Source organism: Gracilinanus agilis, chromosome 3, assembly GCF_016433145.1.
Source record: "Gracilinanus agilis isolate LMUSP501 chromosome 3, AgileGrace, whole genome shotgun sequence".
Classification (NCBI taxonomy): domain Eukaryota; kingdom Metazoa; phylum Chordata; class Mammalia; order Didelphimorphia; family Didelphidae; genus Gracilinanus; species Gracilinanus agilis.
Genome location: NC_058132.1, coordinates 654248413 through 654270136, shown reverse-complemented (window position 1 = coordinate 654270136; position 21724 = coordinate 654248413). Strand labels below are relative to the sequence as shown.

General features: G+C 40.0%; 1 protein-coding gene across 1 annotated transcript in view; it reads right to left on the bottom strand.

The window, feature by feature from the left end:
- Positions 1–221: 221 nt before the first annotated feature.
- Positions 222–21724, bottom strand: part of MME (membrane metalloendopeptidase) — a 139158-nt gene continuing 117655 nt past the window's right edge. Inside the window, 6 exon segments of the mRNA XM_044670911.1 lie at positions 222–2223; positions 7298–7374; positions 7732–7827; positions 11678–11743; positions 11876–12009; positions 14825–14944. Coding sequence (XP_044526846.1) covers positions 2124–2223; positions 7298–7374; positions 7732–7827; positions 11678–11743; positions 11876–12009; positions 14825–14944 — 593 coding nt within the window. The 3' untranslated portion in view covers positions 222–2123.

Below are 21724 nucleotides of genomic sequence, written 5' to 3'. Positions count from 1 at the left end.
GAAGGGGAAGGGAAGGGAAGGGAAGACTACTTGAATTCTCTACAAGTCAGAGAACGAGTTGACTTTGTTTCTGCCAGATGTTAGATTCTGCCCATTCTAGAGCTTTCTTCCAGTTAGAAACCTCAGAGTTAATACCAGAAAGGTGCAAGTTTCAGACCTTCGCTTTCCGCCCAACTTACTCAGATACCCCAATTCATAAAAGACAGTGCTGCCACTAGAAATCTGGTGAGTATTGGTCTCACAATTTTTGTTTATTATAAAAACATTTTCATCAGGTGACATTGAAAGATAAAATAAGCATGACATGGAATCAGGGCCATATGCAGGAAATGACTTCTTTATCATGAGGTCCCAGAAATAGTCGCAGGCCATGGACAAATGTGGAAAGGGGCGATTTCTCCCTTCTCATCCTTTTTTCTCATACCATTGGCTGCCTGAGCTAATTAATACCATTAGATTAGTCAGCCTGCAATGGTTTTACTTAGTTATCACATCATTTCTGACTGGACTATTGAATTTGGAGTCAGATGTCCCAAGTTCAAAGCTTGGGTCTACCAATGGATTGACCGGATGGGTCATTGCGCTTTTCCCTTTTGGAAAATGAAAGATTTGAATTAGATGACCTCTAGGGTCCCTTTTTGTACTCAAGCTGGGATTCTAGGATGTCATAATACTGAATGTTTATTCAATTAACCAATCACAGTGGACTCAAGCATAATGAAGGCCACTGGACCTGTCCTCTCCCTTCCACTGATGCCTTCATCAACATCAGTGCCTACTGAGGCTGTGGAATTAATAATTGGGAATTCTTAAATTAGTCTTTGCCACCTGGCCATCTCTTAGAGGGGCATCCAGCTAAGGCCTCAATTTACCCAAATGAGTCTGTGCCCCCTAATGCCCCAGTATGGTTCCATTCCCACTGGAATTGCATGGAAACAGTTTTATCCATTGCAGTACCCATCAGATGAATCTACTACTGATTTTTTGGGAAATTTCTGCTTGCTTCTACACTAGAGAAAACAGGGGAACCTATCTGACTGACAGTGAATCTTATGCAAAAGTTCTGGCTTGAAGCTTTTTTGCAAATATGAATCATAAAAAAGTCTCAAATTTTAATCTGTACAGTACTTTACAGATGGCGGTTTGCAGAGGTTTCCTTAATGTAAAGAAATGTTCCATATCTCAACCTGAAACGTCAGTTCCCAAGTGTGGATCGGTGATCATCGCCTCCAATTCTCTACATTGGCATATATAGATATAGCAGTTACTTTGTCATACACATAGTTAATAATTAAATATAAAAAATTATGATTTATACATTACTATAAATCTTTTAAAAAGGCCAAGTCTAGAGAGAACAAGAAATTGTTTAGAAAATTACAAGAGAGCTCGGGGATTCTCAGTATCTGTCAGCAGGGGATGAAAGAGAGAGACCTAAATTTTCCTTTCTTTATTGAACATGATTATGACAAATTAATTGCCTTGGAATGAGAAAAAAAGTGATTACAGGATAATGACTTCTTTTCAAAATTACTTCAAGCCCCAAATCCCCATTCTTCTAAGGATGCTTTGAAGGGGTTTGGGTGAGGGCACAGATGGACCAGGAGGAAAGAAAAAGCCAATACTTTCCATTGAAAGAGGTGGCAGCCCGCACCTATTCTCTGCTCTCCAACTGTGGTGTCCTCATTACACAGCTGTTATCCCACTAGATTCTTTGATATTTTCTTCCTCCCTTTGATTAGAAATACCCATCTACATTCATAGGCGACCTGTTCCCAAGTGAGAATATTCATTCTACTGACCAAATGGGCAACAGATCTTAACCTGAAGCCACCATTTAAGAGTAAAGCATTATGTACACAGTTGTGATAGGCTTAGTGGATAGCAAACTGGGCTCTCTTTCACCCTTTCTTGAGCAGCTCACATAAAACTCTGGCTGCGCCGTCACTTTTCTTAACCTGAAATGAATACCTCGAAGCACCCTCCCCCCCCTTCTCAAATATCCTCTTATAATTACAGTGAGTTTGGTGCATATTTTTTTTTCTGCTGTAGAAAGTTCCAGATTTTTTTCTGCTGTCCAGAGAAGTCCATCTGTCCTTGGCCTTTGCTACTTCTTTCTAGCATCACCACACACGACACTTCTTTTCTGGATTCATATAATCGTTCTTGCGACAGCTAAAGGCTTCTGAAAACTCTGGCGAGTTCTGCAAAGTTCCTATGATCCTTCAAAGCAAAATGGAAATCACTGTTAGTGGTGCGTCCAAACCCGATGGGACTCGCTTGGGAATCAGTGAGTCCTCCAGACCTCGGGGGGGGGGGGGGTCCCCCCATATCACCAAGAAGTCTCAGACAGAAGACAAAATATGTGTGGTTGAAAGCCTCAAAATGGTCAAAAGTTGGATGGATTTCTAGAGGCTAATGAAATGGCTGCAGTCATTATCATGGCATCTGTGAGACTAACCCAAACTCAAAATGTGATTTATAAGTAAAACAGAATCTCATGCTGATAGGAATAGCTAGGGTGGTAGTGCAGAACCCCGAGTTCCAATCCTGCTGCAGGACCTTACTAGTTACATTCCACTAAGCAAGCCATTTTAGAGCTCTCAGCCTCAGTTGTCTCATCTGTAAAATGAGGATAATAGCATCTGCCTCACAGGGTTGTTCTATTGATTAAAAGAGGTTGTAAGTTGGAAGTGTTCTGCAAACCTTAGAATGCTATATGGTTGCCAAGTATATCTGTGAGTATTATTATCATTATGAGTGGTGGTGGTAGTAGTAGTAGCAGCAGTAGTAGTGGTAGAAATGGTAGTAATAAAATCAGTGGATTATGGGAGGAATGGAGAGAAGATGCTTTAGGGACAGATTTCTACTATTTCCATAGTAGTAGTAGTAGTAGTAGTAGAAATAATAGTAGTAGTGGTAGTGGTGGTGGTGGTGGTGGTAGTAGTAGAAATAGTAGTAGTAGAAATAGTAGTAGTAGTAGTCGTAGTAATGATAGTAGTAAAATTCATGGATCATGGTAGGAATAGACAGAAGGCACTTGAAGGAGGGATTTCCCTGGACAAGCAAAGTCTCTCATAAAGCAGACACTCCCCACCCCACTGACAGTGTTGTGTAATTCACATTAGAGCAAGAAGTCGATGCTTTAATAAGTATCTGAATTGGAATGGTAGAAACTAATTCTTAAATAGGAAAATGATTTTATTTGCTAAAAATCCTGATTTACTAAGTTATTGGAAAATGATTTGGCCATTGAAGGAGTAGAGATCCTGGAGGCAAATTATAGGTTTTTCCACAGCATTACCCACTTAAGACTTATTCAGAGAAAAAAATATCAATATTTCATATCAATTAACAATAACGAACTTCAAACAATGAAGAAACAAGATTTCAGAGTATAGTAATTGTTAGCACAGAAGTAACGGCTATCAAACTGATTTCAGATGCTTAACAAACATCCATTTCTAGAAAGAAGCCAGTATTTTCAATGTGGAGTTATCCCTTCATAAATCCAGGAAAACATATTCAATATTCTGGATTTTGTAGAATTGGGTTTTTTCCCCCTAAGAAAAGGCAAGCTTTTAAGGTGGGGGATTTAAGATACAATAGACACTTGTCTCTGGGTTTGAACCCTACCATAGACAAGGAGTAGGTGACTTAGTGGATAGGGTGATGAGTCTGGAGTCACAAAGACTCATTTTCCTGAGTTCAAATCCAGCTTCAGATACTTATTAGCTATTTCACCCTGGGCAATATTTCATTTAACTTTATTTGCCTCAGTTTCCTCATCTGTAAAATAATCTAGAGAGAAATTGGCAAACCACTTCAGTATCTTTGTCAAGAAAACTCCAAATGGGGTCACAAAGAATCAATCATGACTGAAAAATGACTAACCAACAACACAGTTAGGATCACTTTGAAGTCAGAGCATCAGAGAGCTTTTATCTCACACCATTGGGAGAGGCCATGGAAAGGGGATTGAATTGAGTGTCAGAAGACCTGGTTTTGAATCCTCCCTCCAACTTTAACAATAAACGCCATCTAAACAAGTCATTTAACCTTTTAGCCTCAGAGAGAAAAATAACAGGATCTAATTTGAGGCTTATTCTGAGAATCAAATGAAACAAGGATGTAAAGTACTTTGTAGACCATAAAAACTATAATAAGAGGAGCTTATTATATATTTAATGAAAAGCTTATATATTAAGGAATCCCAGCTCTCCTACTTCCTACCCATTTGACCATGGTTAAGTCAATTCAAGATTTTGCTTTTGGTTTTATTCTAGTTTAATTTTTTTCACTTTTATTGATTGATTGATTGATTGATTGATTTTTTTAAGCCCTTGTACTTCGGTGTATTGTCTCATAGGTGGAAGAGTGGTAAGGGTGGGCAATGGGGGTCAAGTGACTTGCCCAGGGTCACACAGCTGGGACCTCCCGTCTCTAGGCCTGACTCTCAATCCACTGAGATACCTAGCTGCCCCCCTATTGATTTATTTTTAATAGAATTTATTCCTAGGTATCAACTCCACCTCCCACCCCCAACCATGGAAGGTATTGTCTAACAAAAAGAGAAGTGGAGGGATTATGTCTTTCATGTTTCTATTTTTCCGTTCATTCTCTGAAAGTGGATGCTATACTGCAAATGTTAATTCTGTAGATGTTTAGAATGCTCTAGTTTCCTCCTCCTTAAAATGAAGAGTAAGACCAGATGGTCTCTTTCAGGGGGTAAGTCGAGGACCCTATGATAAATTAACTAAGCACAGGCTGCATCTGACAAAATGATTTAATAATATTTCCAGTCTGATGCCAAACACATTTCCTCTTTATTTTTGAAAATAGTTGCTATTTACAGCTGAGACTTATAAAAATCTTCTATATGTTTGAGAAATAGTTTCCCATGAATCACCGGTGTGTAGCTTTTGAACAGAGACTCAGTGTTGAAAACTTTTTTCGGGCCTTGAAAACATGGTATTTTTTTTTTAAATGGGTAAAACCAGGAAGCAACTCATTTCCAAAACTAAAAGGAACTTCAACCTTTTGCCAAGGAAATCCCTTTACCTCTAGAGAAAATAATGATTTTCTTGGCAAAAGTTTGGCATTCCATTTAGAAAAAAAAAAAATACAACCCGTTTCTGAAGTGAATGGGAAATATTCACAGAGAGGAACATGCAGGGTCAGGCCCAAGGGAAATAACTTTCCAACAAAATAATAAAATGTTGCCTTCAGAGTTTAAAAAAAGGAATGTTTTCAAAAAAATACAAAATGTGTGTATATACAGTGATACCTCATTTGTTCAGAGGTCAACCTCAACCATTTGGAATACAGCCAATAACAGGAAATAAAAGAACAACACAAAGGCTGCTGGGTTGTCACCAGAGACATTATAAAGTCCATGTCCTAAAGTTCATGCATTTTATTCAAAGAAGAGCTTTTTCTCCCCACTCAGAGCCTACTTCCCCATATTTTACACAGGATTCTCACAGAACGGCTATCCATTTAGCCGTGATGAACTAGGCCTGGGAAATTAGGAGGGAGCAAGAGTCTGGAATAATGAGAGTATAAGAAATGAGAGCTGATATCCTCATGTCAAGAAATAAGGCAGAAATGTTATAAAATGGATCTATAAGAACTCAGACAAAGCACAGCAGTCTTGAGTCATAGAGTACAGGGGCAAACATCTCCTCCCATGATAGGCTCCTCATTACCCCCCAGATTGAACAGGACCATCCCAGCTTGGTCCCCTTCCTATTTTCCACTTTCCAATCTCCTTAAACCATGCTCCCCTCCATGTACCTACTAAACCAGGGTCACTGAGCCTTGGCTGTCCCTTGCATACATGACACACCATCTCTTGAAACCATGGCTTTTTCGTGATAATTGTCCACACTTGGGACCCTTTCCATCCTTATCTCCGCCTCCTGATTTCCCTGGTTTCTTTTAAGATGCAGCTTAAATCTTATTTTCTGCATGAAGTCTTTTCCTGATCACTTCCTCTCTTCCTCTCCCACCCCCTGTGCCAGGGTTGAGATAGCCTCTATGTAGCATCCCTGTGGCACATGCCATTTGGTGACAAACATTGATTCTCAGTCTTCAAGAAAAAGTTAAAATCATGTCTAATATACTCTGTTTAATAAGGCAGGGAAGTGTGTAATCTAAAATTTTTCTATCGCAATATCCCATAGAAAGCAATTTTGGTGCTTAAGGTCTATTTGTCAGGAAAAAAATAATGTTTATTTTATGTACTATCAGGTCTCCTGTGATGATGATAGGGAGACATCACTATAATTCTCTTATGTTTTTACAGGCATATAAATTAAAAAACAAAAATGGCACATGATACAAAAGGTAAAAGGAAGGTGCACAGTGGCTATAAGCAGACTGGAGAATTTCACCGGTGATCATTTATGTGTGCTACATGGCATGGCATGGCATGCACCATCAGGGACAAATGGACTGGAAAAGGAGGTGAATTGATGACCGAACCCTTCAGTGGTTCATCAATATATTAGCGACAAATGAATGGTTGATCTGTATTTCTAAAGAGAGTTTTTGCATTGGATGCTTCCCATATTTAGGAAATCCGAGATCTAGACATTCCCCAAATAAAAGGAAGTTACACTTATTGTAGATGTTAAGGGATTCCAAGTATAGAAGATAGATGACATAAATACTCTGTAGCCTTTTGTCCACTTAGAGCCATAAGCTATTAACATTGGAAAGCCAGTCAGTCCAACTTTCCACTCACTAATGATGGCAAGCATTCATCTAGCCACTACTCAAGAACCCCAAGTGGAATGGGATCCAGTCTATCAACTTCTGTAGTGACCTGTTTTTATCATGGCAAACCTCAATTGACTAAGATCTTTTCCTCCTATTCAAAGGAAATTTGTAACTTCCACCAGTAGTCCTTTGCCTGGCTATTGATTCAGTCTTTTCTAAATATGGTGGGGCTTCTAAATATGGTGTCTCCTAACTCTCTAAGTCTCTTGAAATCAAGCACGTTTATCAAAATTTAAGTGTGTATCTAAGCCGCTGAGACAGATAATCTTGAAGGCTAAGACAAGAATGCCAAGAAGATCCCTTTGGATAGATCAGGAGCTTGTAATAAGATTTTTGATGGGTTGGGACCAACTCACGTAGAAAATGGTTTGATTTGAGTAGAAGGAGCCTAAGAGTTTCCCAATCAAAGCAATGGAAATAAACTCGGAACAACAATGAAAGGGTCATGATGACAGCGATCCACTGGGCTATTGATGACCACTCTTCAGGTCTGGCCACTCAACTCAATGCTTACCTGAAATTGCCTGGACTGTGAACATCGGTTTTGATGGAGTTGATAGCATATTCTGGCCTGTATGTCCCGCACCATACCTATGAATACACAGAGAAATAACATAGTATAAAAAAAGAATGTCTTTGGAAGATTCCACTGAATTTTAGTATATTTATTTAGGTTTAAGCAGGTAGGTTGTCAGCCAAGAATCCTTCCCGGGGATCCTGAGGCAATCCCATGTTTCTGAAAAAAAACTGTCATTGAGGAACTTGCAAAGGAATTATGTATCTTTAACCCAATAGGACCAGTGGCTTCATACTTTGAACGTTGGCCAAGTAAGATAATGCCACACAAGATGAAGACTGGCCGAGCCATTATCTGGCCTCTGACTCATTGGCGAATCACAAATCCAAATGAATTTTCATATTTGTTAATCAAGAATTTGTACACAATACCTGAGCAAAGTTCAAGAAGAACAGCTGTTTGTGGTTGAGGTTAAGGCCAGGAAGCAACTTTTCTTTTCCATTCTTTTTCACAAAATTCTGATAGGCCTATGCAGGAAAATGACATAGAAATGGTATATTTTCAATTCTAATTCAATACTAATAAAACTAATAATAACAGGTCATGTTTATAAATTGCTTTAGAGTTTACAAAAAAAAAATTTTTTAATGCAGGGTATCCCCAAAGTCTTAGTGAGGGCTTAAAACATTATGGATTTATAGGGGCAGCTGGGTGACTCAGTGAATTGAGAGTCAGGCTTAGAGATGAGAGATTCAAATCTGACCTCAGATACTTCCTAGTTTATGACCTTGGCCAAGTCACTTAACTCCCATTGCCTAGCCCTTACTTCTTTTCTTCCTTGGAACCAATACACAATACTGATTCTAAGATGGAGGTAAGGGTTTAAAAAAAGAAGTATATGGATTTTTCTCTAGTGGAAGCAATATATGTCTTGTTTCACAACATGAACAGCGAAATGTGTATTATATGATAATATATGTACAAGTGGGACAGCCATCTCTTTTTTCTGTTTACCCATTTCTCAGATGACATTGGTTACAGCCCCCCTTCTCCCACACAATTTGTCCTTGGAAATGAAGGTCTCTCTTGTCCTTTGTCCAAACTAGCCCTTTGACCATGGGTACCACACTGAAAATGACAAGTATGGCATGGCTCGCTACAGCCCCAGAACCTCTGAAGTCAAGCAACCAGCCAGCCTCAGTCTCCCTTTAGCTGGCACCATGCCTGGTAGATACTTGTAATTTTAATACATATCACCAACATTCTTCTATGGATGTTCAAAGATTTCGAGTTATAGAATATGACATTTTCCAAATATAATCTGGAATTCATGAGAATATAGAATATAGAGCTAGTCACAGCATAGAAGAAATCTAGGCTCACTGCCTCATTTTACAGATGAACAAACTGAGTCCTCTGAGGAGTTAAGGAACTTTTCTACAGTCAAAAGGCTAGTTTGGACAAAGGACAAGAGAGAGACTCAGGGGATGGCCTTCATGACAAAGTTCAGATTGCGTGTGAGAAGGGGAACTGGAACCGATGCCATCTGAGAAATGGCTGAACAGAAAAAAGAGATGGGCTGTGGAAAGCAATCGAGAGCTTGTGTATGCCATGGAGGACAGTGAATGTGGAGCTGGGAAGACTTGCATTCAGATATGACCTAAAATATTTACTAATGGTGGAACCCTGTACAAATCATTTAACTTCTGTCTAGCTCAGATCCTCATCTGTAAAATGGGGGTAATAATAGCATTTAGCTTCCAAGGTTATCTCAAGAACAAAATTATATATTTGTAAAGTGACTTCTTGTAAGCCTTAAAGTACTATTATTATTATTATTATTGCTATTTTTAGTGATGTTATGATGATGATGAAAATTAGAGGAGTGCTGGAACATTGGATGGATCCTCCCTTGGCAGATTTATATAGACTTTGTATATTTATGACAATAAGTTGGCCAGTCAAGAAGCATTTATTAAGCTCCTACTATATGCCAGCTGAGGGCAGCTAGGTGGCACAGGGCATTACTAGGTTTAGGATCAAGAAGACTCATCTTCCTGAGTTTAAATCCAGCCTCAGACACTTACTAGCTGTATGACCCTTGGCAAATCACTTTACCTTGTTTGCCTCAGTTTTCTCATCTGTCAAATGAGATGGAACAGGAAATGGCAAAATGGCAAATCACTCCAGTATATCTGCAGACATACATGTTGTTTCTTCCCCTACTTGTGTTCTTCTTCTTTTTTTTTAATCCTTACCTTCTGTCTTAGAATCAATACTGTCTAAAGCAGAAGAGTAGTAAGGGCTAGGCAATGTGGGTTTAGTGACTTGCCCAAGGTCGCATAGATAGGAAGTATCTGAGGCTACATTTGAACTCAGGACCTCCCATCTCTGAGCCACCTAGCTTCCCCTCTCCCCATAAGCTTCTTGTGGACAGAGAGACCCTTTCTCTTCCCTCTCATTCCCAGTGTTAAACATAGTTCCTGGTATGTAGGGAGAAGGATAGGACCTGATAATTCATTGGTATAGGTATTGATTTAGCAGGTCTAGTCTGATAAGGAAATTCCCTTTACTAACTCATGTCCTGACCTTCTCCATTAGACTTAGAAAGCTGTCTCGAGCATGGAACATGAGCTCTCCAAAGTCATTCGGCCAGTGTGCTTCAGGAGGGAGCCTTGAACTTTTGGTCTTCCAAAGTGGCTCCAAGGCCACTACTGCAGGCTGACCTGACCCAAAGCAATAGCTTAACAGAAGCTTGTTGACTGATTGACTTGTAGGAGAATGGTGACAAAAGTGCAGAGCAAGAAAAGCCATGCTCAGTGTAAATTATAATTAATTAGTTAATTATCTTAGGAAAAGAACAGGCTCTAGTTGGAAACAAGGTTTCCAGCCTAGAGAAAAGATTGGTCACTTTTAAATCCATCTCTTTAAGCAGAGAGAAGAATTTTTAGTGGGTTCCTTAAGAGGAATTCCCAGAAATCCCAAGAAAAAGACAGTTGGGATAACTGATCGCTCTCTGAAGCTTGCTCTCTAAGAGTAGGTGTTTGGGGAGTTTCCTCTGATCACTCTGTAAGGATTTTGAGAGAACTGACTTGGAAGAAGCAGAAATTCATCTTTTGATCAGAAGAGAGATTTGTTGGTGGGAGCATTTTTTTTCTCTCATAGAGAGAAAAATGGCCAGCGGGTGGCGCTGTTCTGTCTGGCTGAAGCTGTGTCTCTTTCAGGGCCCCTGCTGAGAGAAATGGATAGGCTACCAATCCTAATGAGCATTCTGATTAATTTGTTGAAGATAGCTGGAATTAAGGAGGATTATATAATTAAAATATCATCTCTTAGAATAGGTTTAGAAAGACAGATTTAATCTTTAGGTAGATAGTAAGAATAGGTGAGTGTAGATTCATTCTGGTGAGTAAGAAGAAAGTCTCTTGCGGGATAGAGGGGTTCTGGGTTATAATATAGAAATATGTAAGTGTTAGGTTAAGATACCTCATCCTATTTCTACCTCCTTTTCCTGTCCCTACCCCTTCTCATAGTTTTAATAAATTTTTTGGATTAAATTGTTTCCAGAAAATTCATCAACCATCTATCACTGAAAGCTCCCTGACAGTGGTAATTAATTAAGATTAACTGGCCATCGATATAAAGATCAATAATAACCATTACAGTAGGTAACAGTTTGTATTCCTGGAGAACATATGCCATTGGAGTACTAGCCTAGCTTGAGTTTAATACCATTAGGGAAAGGGGTTTAAGATTTGATCCTATGCTATTAGGAAGAATTTCCTGGCAAGTAAGTCTAACAGGACCACTGGATATGTCATCAAGGACTGTTGTGTCTCCTTCTCAGGAGATTTTATAAGGATAGATAACAATATTCCTTGGATGGTTTATTGGTAGAAATTAATGGAGATCAATTAAATGACCCAGGAGGCATGCAGTATCACCATTGTCATCAATTCTGTCTGTCTCTGTCTCTGTCTCCCTCCCTCTCTCTCCTTCTCTCCCTCTCTCCAAATCACTAATTTATCAAGAATAAGTATGTAAAGTAGACATGGCCTAATATATTTAGCAGATTTAGTCTTGGTAAGTATATTTACAAATCAAATATCCTTGAAATGCTTACTGATGGCCTTAAATACATAGAGAATTTTCAAGAATGAAACTGAAAGTAAATTCCTTTTTTAAATGACTGATTGGAAATCATAGCATCAAAATGCATCCTTAGAAATTTGATTTTGAAGAGAATTAGTCATAGAAATGTGAATTTTCACTTGAAGTCAAGTTCTTGAAAATGAAAAGGAAATTTTTTTAGTCAGTTCCTGTTTTCTGGATTTCATTCCAAATTACTAACACAGGAAGAAAATGAATGTTGCTCACCCTGTATGCTTGCCCAATGCCTCCATTGTCAGCAATGTTTTCACCCAGAGTGTTGATTCCATTGAGCTGTTAAAAAAAATATGCACACACACACATACCTTGAAATGTATTCAATTTTGTGGTGAAGAAAAGTAAAAAAGAAATATCCAAAGCTTTAACAAGTGAATAGAGTTTAGCACGAAAATGCTCATGACGTACATGTTGTCCACCTGCTAAGTCCCACGAAAAGTTTCCATATTGGTATACCATACATTGTGACTGTTCTTTGAAATTGTTGGCTGATTCTTGAGTCCACCAATCAACAAGATCCCCATCCTTATTGAAGTTTCTACCTGGAGAGAGAGAGAGAGACACAGAGAGAGAGAGAGACAGAGAGAGAGAGAGAGAAAGAGAGAGAGAACACAAGAAGTTAGCTTTTCATTTCAAAATATGAAAAAATGATTAAGAAAATAAAAAAATAATGGATGAGACTACAATTTCTTTCTCTACATAAAATAGATAAAATATAGATAGTATAGTGGACAGAATGCCAGGCTAAAGTCGGGAAGACTCAATTTCCTGAGTTCAAATCTGGTCTCAGCTACTTTCTAGCTCTGTGATTCTAGGCAAGTCACTTAAGCCCATTTGCTTCAGTTTCCTTATTTGTAAAATGAGCTGGGATGGAAATGTCAAACTATTTTGGTATCTTTGCCACGAAAATCCCAAATGGGTTCACAAAGCATTGGACGCAACTGAAAAATAACTGAATGACAACAAAAGTTTTATCTATCTTTTTCAATGATGGGTCTCTGTTTTAGCTTATTTCTTATCTTGAATTCCTGACATCTGAATACAAGTTCCTGGTTAAGGCTTCTTCCAGTTGCTTCCCTGTCAAATCCAGCTACCAATGGGCTGCTAAGTGGATAATTATAGTATAGGTCTAACCATTTCATTCTCCTCCTTAAGAAGCTATATTATCTTCCTGTTTATTCTAGGATGGAGTACCAATTTCTCTGGTTGGCATTAGAAGTCCTTCTCATGTGGGCTCCAGGTCATCTTTCCTCTTCGATATCACAACCTGCCCCTCCATAAACTCTAATCTAGTCAAACCAATCTGTTTCATTGTTCTCTGTATCTGACATTTCATGTCCAATCTCTTCATATTTGCCCAAGTGGTCCCCCACTATGGGATACTTTCTTCTCTTCTCTGTTTCATCCAGTCCCTGGTTGTTCAGTCATTTCTGACTCTTCATAACTCTATTTTGAAGCTTTCCTGGCAAAGATGCTGGAGTGGTTTGGCATTTCCTTCTTCAATTCATTTAATAAATGAGGAAATTGAGGCCAATAGTGACTTGCCCAGGATCACATGGCTAGTAAATGTGAGGCCAGATTTGAATTCAACGAAGATGAGTCTGCCTGACTCTAAGCCCAGTATTCCATCCACTTTGCCACCTAGATGCCCATCCCTGGGCCTTCCTTCAAAGTCTAGTTCAGTTCACGTGCAATTATCTATTCATGACCTTCCCAGCCCCTTTCCCCACTCCCCCATCCCAGTGATTTACCATTCTTTGGCTTGGAGAATTATTTTTATCTGTGCTTAGGTTGTTTTCCTCCAATGGAATGTAAACTCCTAAAGAGCAGGGCTGCTTTTTTCACATTTGCCTTTATTTCCTTAGCATCTCCTATAGTCATTGACACATAGTAGGGCCTTAATATATGCTCATTGCCCTGAACTAAAATCTTTCCTGAGAAAAATAATTAGGACTTGGTTTAATTGGGCAGATTTTTTTAAGGTGCATCAAGACCTCTTGGCTTGAAACCCGAAGACTTTGAAAGATCCACATTTCTGATCATGCTCCATTATAAGCTAAAAAGTGTAAGGGAACCAAAAAGCCTAATGCCTGGACTTTACCTCATGCACACTGAGTTTTTTATTCATCTCAGGATTGCCTCCTACATGAAGTATGTCCTGACTGCCAGCCCAAACTACTCTTTTCTCTTCCTCATTCCTATGAGTCTTACTACATCTGACTCTCCTTTCTGTCTTGTCTTGTTGCTTACTGGTCTTAAGTAGAGAATCCTTGATTTCCTCATTAAATTGTAAATTCTTTAGTGCTGCTGCTCTAGCATCATCTCCCAAAGTCCCTAGAACAATGCATAGCACATGGGAGACCTTTGATAATACTTGTTGAAATGACTCTCCTGTCTCCTATCTTTCTCTTTCCTTCTTTCCTTCCTGCTTCCTTTATAAGTGAGTATTGAGATCTTCCTCTGCTATCTTGCTGGGTTCTTTGCCTCAGTTACCTGGTTTTTCCCATCGCTTCAGCTAGCATCTCTATCCCAAATGTATATCTCCACATTGGACATCTCAGCTGAGCTCCAGTGCCATATTTCCCATTGCTTAGAGCAATGATGGTGAACCTTTTAGAGACTGAGTGCCCAAACTACAACCCTCATGCCGCATGCAAGCCCCACCTCTATTCTCCAGACAGGGGAGGAAGTGCTCCCTTTGGGCTGCTGGGCAGAGGAGTGAGCGATGAGAGGAATGTCCTCAGGTATGCCTGGAGAGGAAGGAGGAGAGCAGCCTCCTCCGGCATGCATGCCGTAGGTTTGCCAACACGAGCTTAGAGAATATTCCAAAACCGCTTTGCTTTCCTTAAAATGAGGGTCCTGAACTAGTTCAACTCTGAGAGTTCTTCCATTCTAAATACAGAAAAGCCAACATATTGGCTGAATCTGAGAGTGCTCACCATTCTGAAACAATGGTTATTTGGTGTTACGTAGAGCCTACAGTCTGTGCCTAAAGCAGAAAGTCTATGAGGGAGTGAGATACTACAGGCTTGAGTCAGACTAGGAAGGGCTCTAAATACATAGCAGAGAAATTTGTATTTTATCCAAGAGGCAGTAGGGAGCCATTGGAGTATATTGAGCAGGGGGGTGACAAGATCAGATCTATACTTTAGGAACTTCGATTTGTGCGGAAGGTAGAATTTGGAGGCTATTGCAATAGTCTAGAGGGGGAGGCAAGGAGGACTTAAACTAGCGAGGTAGCTGTGTGAATGGAGAGAAGGGCAAGATGCCAGAGATACACACCTTTATGATGTGAGTAACTGTTATTGGAATATATTTAGTTTTAGGGAAAAGAAAACAAACCAATGATGGTCTTACCATTGTCATCAAAGCCATGTGTGATTTCATGTCCTATCACCATGCCAATTCCACCATAGTTCAAGGAGCTGGGCTGTTGTGCACTGAAGAAGGGAGGCTGTAGGATGCCAGCTGGGAAAACTATAAAGAAAGAAGGCAAGAGTTAAAAGATGCTGTATCTCTCCATGATAGTCTCTTTGCCTGCTAAGCTCTTTTTCTAGAAGCTAATATGGTCTCCTCCTCAAAAAAATCAGTGGGCAGAGTGCTGCCCTGAGAGTCAGAGGACCTGGGTTCAAATCCTAGTTCTGTTATTTTCTGCTTTTGTGACGTTGGGCAAATCTCTTGCCCTCTCCGATCATCAATTCCTTTGTCTTTAAAATAAAGAGAATGGTCTAAATGGCTTCTGAGGTCCCTTTCAGCTCAGCCATCCAAGATTCCATGGAGCTGACCTGCTGTCCTTTTGGGGGGCATTCAGTGCCCCAAGTGGCTAACAAGTCAGAGTTACTGTTTCCTGAAGTGTTTTGCCCTTTTTTGAGAAATATGAGAAGAAAACAGACAAAGTTACTCATTCTCCAATATTACTGTTACCTTCTATGAGCACCTTTCTAGTAAAACATATTTGAATGCTATCCCTGCCCCAGAGGCTTTAGGGAGATGAGCAATCCAAATTTGCCATATCTGGGACCTGGAATGAAAGAATGCTCAGCTTTCAATTCTGTCTTCGTCCTGGGCAGAAGAGCTAATAGGAGTTAATGTTGGCAGCCTGCATTGAGCCACTCTTTCTGACCTTAGTTCCTCATGTCCCTTGGGAGCAGCTTTTCTCCCCGGCTGCACCCCTCGGTGACCAGCTATACTGCTGTACATCCCGATTTTGCTTTTTAAACCCTTACTTTCTGCGTTAGAATCAATACTAAGTATTCATTCCAAGACGGAAGAGAGGTAAGGGCCAGGCAATTGCAGTTAAGTGACTTGCCCAGGACCACACAGCTAGGAATTGTCTGAAAGCCAAACTTGAACAGGTTGAATTTTTAACAGGCAAGGAGAGTCAGGCGCTATCAGAGTTCAGGACAGGAAAAATCACCAGAGCAGGTGGCTCCTTCGTTTTTCTTGAATCATGGACCCCTTTGGCAGTCTGGTGAAGCCCATGGACCCCTTCTAGAATGATTCTAATGGCAGAAAATAAAATGCACGAGCAAACAATTCTACTGAAATAATTACCAAAATGTTTTTTAAAAAACCAAGTTCATGGATCACAGGTTAAAAACTCCTGATTCATGATATGACTTTACAAAGTGGTTTTTGAAGAAATGAGTCTGAAATCAGAATGTAACCTGAAATGATCTCCGAGATACAGAATTGATAGGCATGCAAAGGTCAGACTTGTTATGGAATCTGCAGTCATAAAAGTTGAACCTGATCATGAAATAGTAATCATAAATATGATAAAGGTCTGTTTGCAGTGCAGCACTAAACAGAGATTACATTTAGATCCTCAGCCCTTTGGGGTCAGACATGTAAGTCCTGAGCCTGTATTTTTAGAGATGGTAAAACTGAGGTCTGAAGATGAATGACAGCAGGTCAATTGACAGGGCACTAAACCTGGCCCAGATCAATGAGATTATGACTGGATATTGATTGAGCTTGGTGCCCACTGGTTCTCAGAGTTACCCTGTGAGAGAGATGCTATTATTATTCCCATTTCACAAATGGGAAGACTGAGCTCAGAGAGGCTAAAATGACTCGCCCAAGGACAGTGTCTGATACTGTCTTTGATTTGATTGATTTGAACTCAGATATTACTGACTCCGAGCCCAGGACCCTCTAACTCAGTGATTCCCAAAGTGGGTGCCATCGCCCCCTGGTGGGTGCTGCAGCAATCCCAGGGAGTGGTGATGGCCACAGGTGTATTTATCTTTCCTATTAATTGCTATTAAAATTTAAAAAAAATTAATTTCCAGGGCACTGAGTAATATTTTTTCTGGAAAGGGGGAGGGAGGCCAAAAAAGTTTGGGGACCACTGCTCTAGTTGAAGAGATCTACCTAGTGGGGCAGCTGGATGGCTGTTTCAACTCTGTGACACCCTGTGAGGTTTTCTTGGCTGAGATACTGCAGTGGTTTGCCATTTTCTCCTCCAGATTATTTCACAGAAGAGGAAACTGAGGCAAATAGAGGTAAGTGACTTGTCTAGGGTCATACAACTAGTAAATATCTGAGGCTTGAATTCGAACTCATAAAAACGAGTCTTCCTGACTCCAGCACTCTACCTACTGTACCACCTAGCCGCCCCTTTCATGTCTAGTAAAAATGGCAGAATTTGGCTCTAAACCCATGTTGTGACTACAAATCAAAGCCCCTTCCATCATTTCTCTAACATCAACTTGCCAGCAGCCTTTCTGCCCTGACGAGAAACTAGGTCCTGGATATTTTTAACCATTTCAGTTCAAGAAATTGTGCCCGGAGGCCCCCAAGCTCTTGTTGATGAGACTGAATCCTCCAGGGGTCGGCGACCTTTTTGGCCGTGAGAGTCATAAACGCCACATTTTTTAAAATGTAATTTCCTGAGAGCTGTACAGTGCTCATAGAGTGGCTCCTGTAACAGCGCCTGAAAAAAAAAAAATGGACTTTATGGCTCCTGCAGAAAGAGCCATATCTGGCCCTCGAAAGAGCCAGATATGGCTCCAGAGCCATATGTTACCAACCCCTGCTTTAGTCAAAGGAAAAAAATCCTTTAGTCATCTTCACTTGACTTCCCCAGCCATTGCCCACCCTTACCACTCTTCCACCAAGGAGCCAAAACATAGAAGTTAAGGGTTAAAAAAAATAAAAAAGATACAGTTTTGAGTTTTTGATCATTTTTTTAATGCTATTGCTGGCCCCAATTCTTTCAACTTCTGCTAATTTATACTAATCTCACAAGAGGCACCATAATCATATTCTGTCCATCTTTGGAGGTCAGTTTCATGATCCTTTCCAAGCAGAATGGTGTGAGAATGTAAGCTTGAAAAGACATTTTGTTTCATGCTTTAAAAGTGAATCTTCAGGGTCCGACACCATTCATGGCACGTAGCAGAAGCTTAACAAATACTTGTTAAGGAATAGCTAGATGACTCCTCGATAGAGTGCTAAGCCTTGAGACAGAAGGTCCTGGGTTCAAATCTGATCTCAGACATTTCCTAGCTGGGTGCTCTGGCCAAATCACTTAATCCCTATTGTCTAGCCCTTACAGCTCTTCTGCCTTGGAAACAATAATCAATATGGACTCTAAGATGGAAGATAAGAGTTAAAAAAAAATGTTTGTTGATTGATGGTTGATTGAACAAAACTCCTGGGATACACAAGTAGCCTGTTACATTGGGTTGTTTTTGTTATTATGAAACATTATTTTCTCAGAGTTTGTTCCTATGACCCCAACATTTTAACACAGGAGGCAATACATTTTGCTCGTAATAAAAATAGCTCTGCTTGGTTATCTCCTATAATCAGAAATAACAAAAACAAACATTTCAAATTCCTCTTTGGATATTTACATATACTATTCAGGAACCATAACATTTCCAAGTGGAAAAGCACTTTATAAACCTCAAGGTTATAAATAAATGTGAGTTATTATTATGGCTCTTATATAAGTGTGAGTGACGGTGATCATTATCCTAGTAAACAGACAAACCAACACAGAAGCCTTGCCTTCTCCTTCAGTTCTGCTGTTGTTAGCTGGATTTTGGGTGTGTAATGTCCCACAAGACTGACTGTGTGATTATAGGGAAATTGGTTAACATGGGTGTGCTCTAGGTTCCCACCCAGAAAGGACTGACAACACTGATTTAACTGATGAGATTGGATGGAGGATTTTTAAAAATCCAAATGATTATTGAAAGACACAAAAAGTCAAGTGTTAGAAAAAAGGCTAGATAAAACAACGTCATGGCTAGAATCCAAAGGCAATAGTCTGGGAGCTGGTTGTTTAACTTTCTGTTCATGACATTATCCAGAAGGCTATGGTTATCTGGATCAGTTTCTCATTAGGTAGACTTTCCACAATGGCCTTGCTATAGAGCTCTTTCAAATGGAAACTATGTGTGTACATGAGGTAAATATTTAATGAGACGAGCCCCCATCAAAGGGTGTCTCAGAGAAGTGAACTGGACAGCTCCATATCACATTTAACAAAGGTCACTGCTGATAAAAACCAGGAAGATTTTTATCTGAATTGTTTTCAGTAAGTAAAGGAGTTAGGGGGCAGCTGGGTGGCTCAGTGGATTGGGAGCCAGGCCCAGAGACAGGAGGTCCTTGGTTCAAATTGGACCTCAGACATTTCCTAGCTGTGTGACCCTGGGCAAGTCACTTAACCCCCATTTCCCAGTCTTTACCACTCTTCTGCCTTGGAACCAATACCCAGTATTGATTCCAAGACAGAAGGTGAGGGTTTTAAAAAAAAAGTAATTAAAGGAATATATTGATCTCAAATTAGTAGTTATTTTGTCAGGATCTACAGTAGGGTATGAAGTCAAAGATCATGAGTTTAGTGGTATGAGGAGAGGAGCCAATCTAGCAAATATTAAGTAAATGATATATGCAAGGCATTGTGTGGAACAGAAAATTAATAAATGCTGAAATCAGGCTAAATCTGTTTTATTTACTTTTTATTAGAAAACTATAGGAATCATATTGTTAGGATGGACCTTAGAGGTCACTCAGTTTAGAGGGCAGCTACATGAGGATTGAGAGCCGGGTCTAGAGATAGAAGTCCTGGGTTCAGGTCTGGCTGCTTACACTTCCTAGCTATGTGACTCTGGGCAAGTCACTTAACTCCCATTGCCTACTCCTCACTACTCTTCTGCCTTCAAACCAATATGCAGTATTTATTCTAAGATAACCAGTAAGGGTTTTAAAAAAATATTATCCAGTGTCATCATGGGGTAGTAAAAAAAGGCCATGGCTTGGAATTTGAGTCCTGGATTTGGCATTCACTGTCTGTATGACCCTACATCTTATTTGTTTGTACAGTGATATTAGACCAGGTGACCTCTAAGGTTCCTTCTATTTTTTGAAATGATTATTTTAGAATCCCAAAATCTTGGCATTAGAAAATACCTCAGAAACCAACTAATATAGTGTTTTCCAAATATTGTTTTTATTTCTTTAAAAGTCTACAGGTTTAGGGGGCAGCTGGGTAGCTCAGTGGATTGAGAACCAGGCCTAGAGACGGGAGGTCCTAGGTTCAAATCTGGCCTCAGACACTTCCTAGCTGTGTGACCCTGGGCAAGTCACTTGACCCCCATTGCCTACCCTTACCATTCTGCCTTGAAGCCAATACATAGTATTGACTCCAAGACGGAAGGTAAGGGTTTAAAAAAAAAAAAAAAGTCTACAGGTTTAAAAAAAAATTAAGGAAAGTTCTTATCTCTGAAAATCTAGAAAATTTTCTTTAATGACTTCTCTTCTCTTCCTCCACCCTGCTCCTCGCTACTCTTATTGCCAATTGCCTTCTTTCTAGCTCCATGGGTCAGTCATCCTGTTGATCTCTGGAGTAGAGAAGGTTGATAATTTGCCATCCAAAATAAGGTTTGAGAGACCTCAAACCTATACAAATTCATGGCTAAAATTGGATCCACAGATCTCAGTTCCCTCATTCTAAAGATGAGTAAACCGAGGCTCATAGTGTGAGATAACTACTCTGGGCCAGAGTCATCAGGACTTAAAACTAGGTCACAGGATCATAGCTCTAGAGCCAGCAGGGTCCTCAGAAGTCATCTAGCACAAGGCTTTCATTTTACCATTGTAAAGGCTCAAGGGGATGAAATGACTTTTCCAAGGTCTCCCTCTCACACAGCCACCATCTTTGCTCAGTCTCTTGCTGCCTTTCATCTCGACTACTCTTAAGTCTCCAAATCGGTCTTCCTGTCTCATGTTTCTCCTTACTTGAATGATTCCACCCCACAGATGACAAAGTAATTTTCCTAAAGCATAGATTTGACCATACCAACTTTCTACCCAATAAGTGGCCCTCGAGTGCCTCTCGAATTCCATATATACTACTCTTGCTGGCAATGAAAGTTCTTCACAACCTGGTCCCAACTTACCTTTAGAGTTTTCATCTGCATTTTTTTTTAATATTCTGAAGGCACAGCCACAGTGTCTTTCTTACTGTTCCTCATATACAATATTCCATCTTCCATATCTGTGCCTCTCTATGAATGGAATGTGCTCTAAACCTTACTTTTGGTTCTCCAAAATCCTGGTTTCCTTCAAATCTCAGCTGGTATGCCATCTCTTACAGATGGTCTTCCATGATTGCACATGGTTGTCCCCATTCCCAGCTGCTGGTACCTCCCTCTCCAAAATTATCTTGGTAATTTGTCGTGTGGATGGACACGTATATCTATATAGATATCAAGGTATCAACCTGCATCTATCAAGACAGACACCTCCATGGAGATAAACATATACCCAGAAGATGCTTTAAGTGCTTAACAATCTCAAGCAGGCACTGAATGCCAGCTGACACCAGGTGATGCCAGGGCAAAGGTTCAGGCTTGCTAAGTTATCCTCCCCAAGGGGCTCTTTTTAAAGATGAAGTGTATGAAATAACATGCAGCCCATTTATTAACTGAAAGCAAGCTCTGTCTCCCACACTCTGCACTCTGGTTAAAATCCACCCATTACATAAACCATCTTATGAAATATTCTATTAAGGCTGATCATTAACCACAAAGTCCCTGCTGCTTTAATTATACCCTGAGACGCCCCAGTTCAGGCACAAGATAAGATTTTATAGTTTATATTAAATCCTAGCGATGAAGCTCAGTGTCACAAATTACGATGCTGGCACCGCTCTTGTTGGCACCAAATCTCTGGAAGCCACCTCTTATTTTCACTAAAAATTTTACAAGGGCCCTTTAGTTCTAACTCTGTTATGAACCA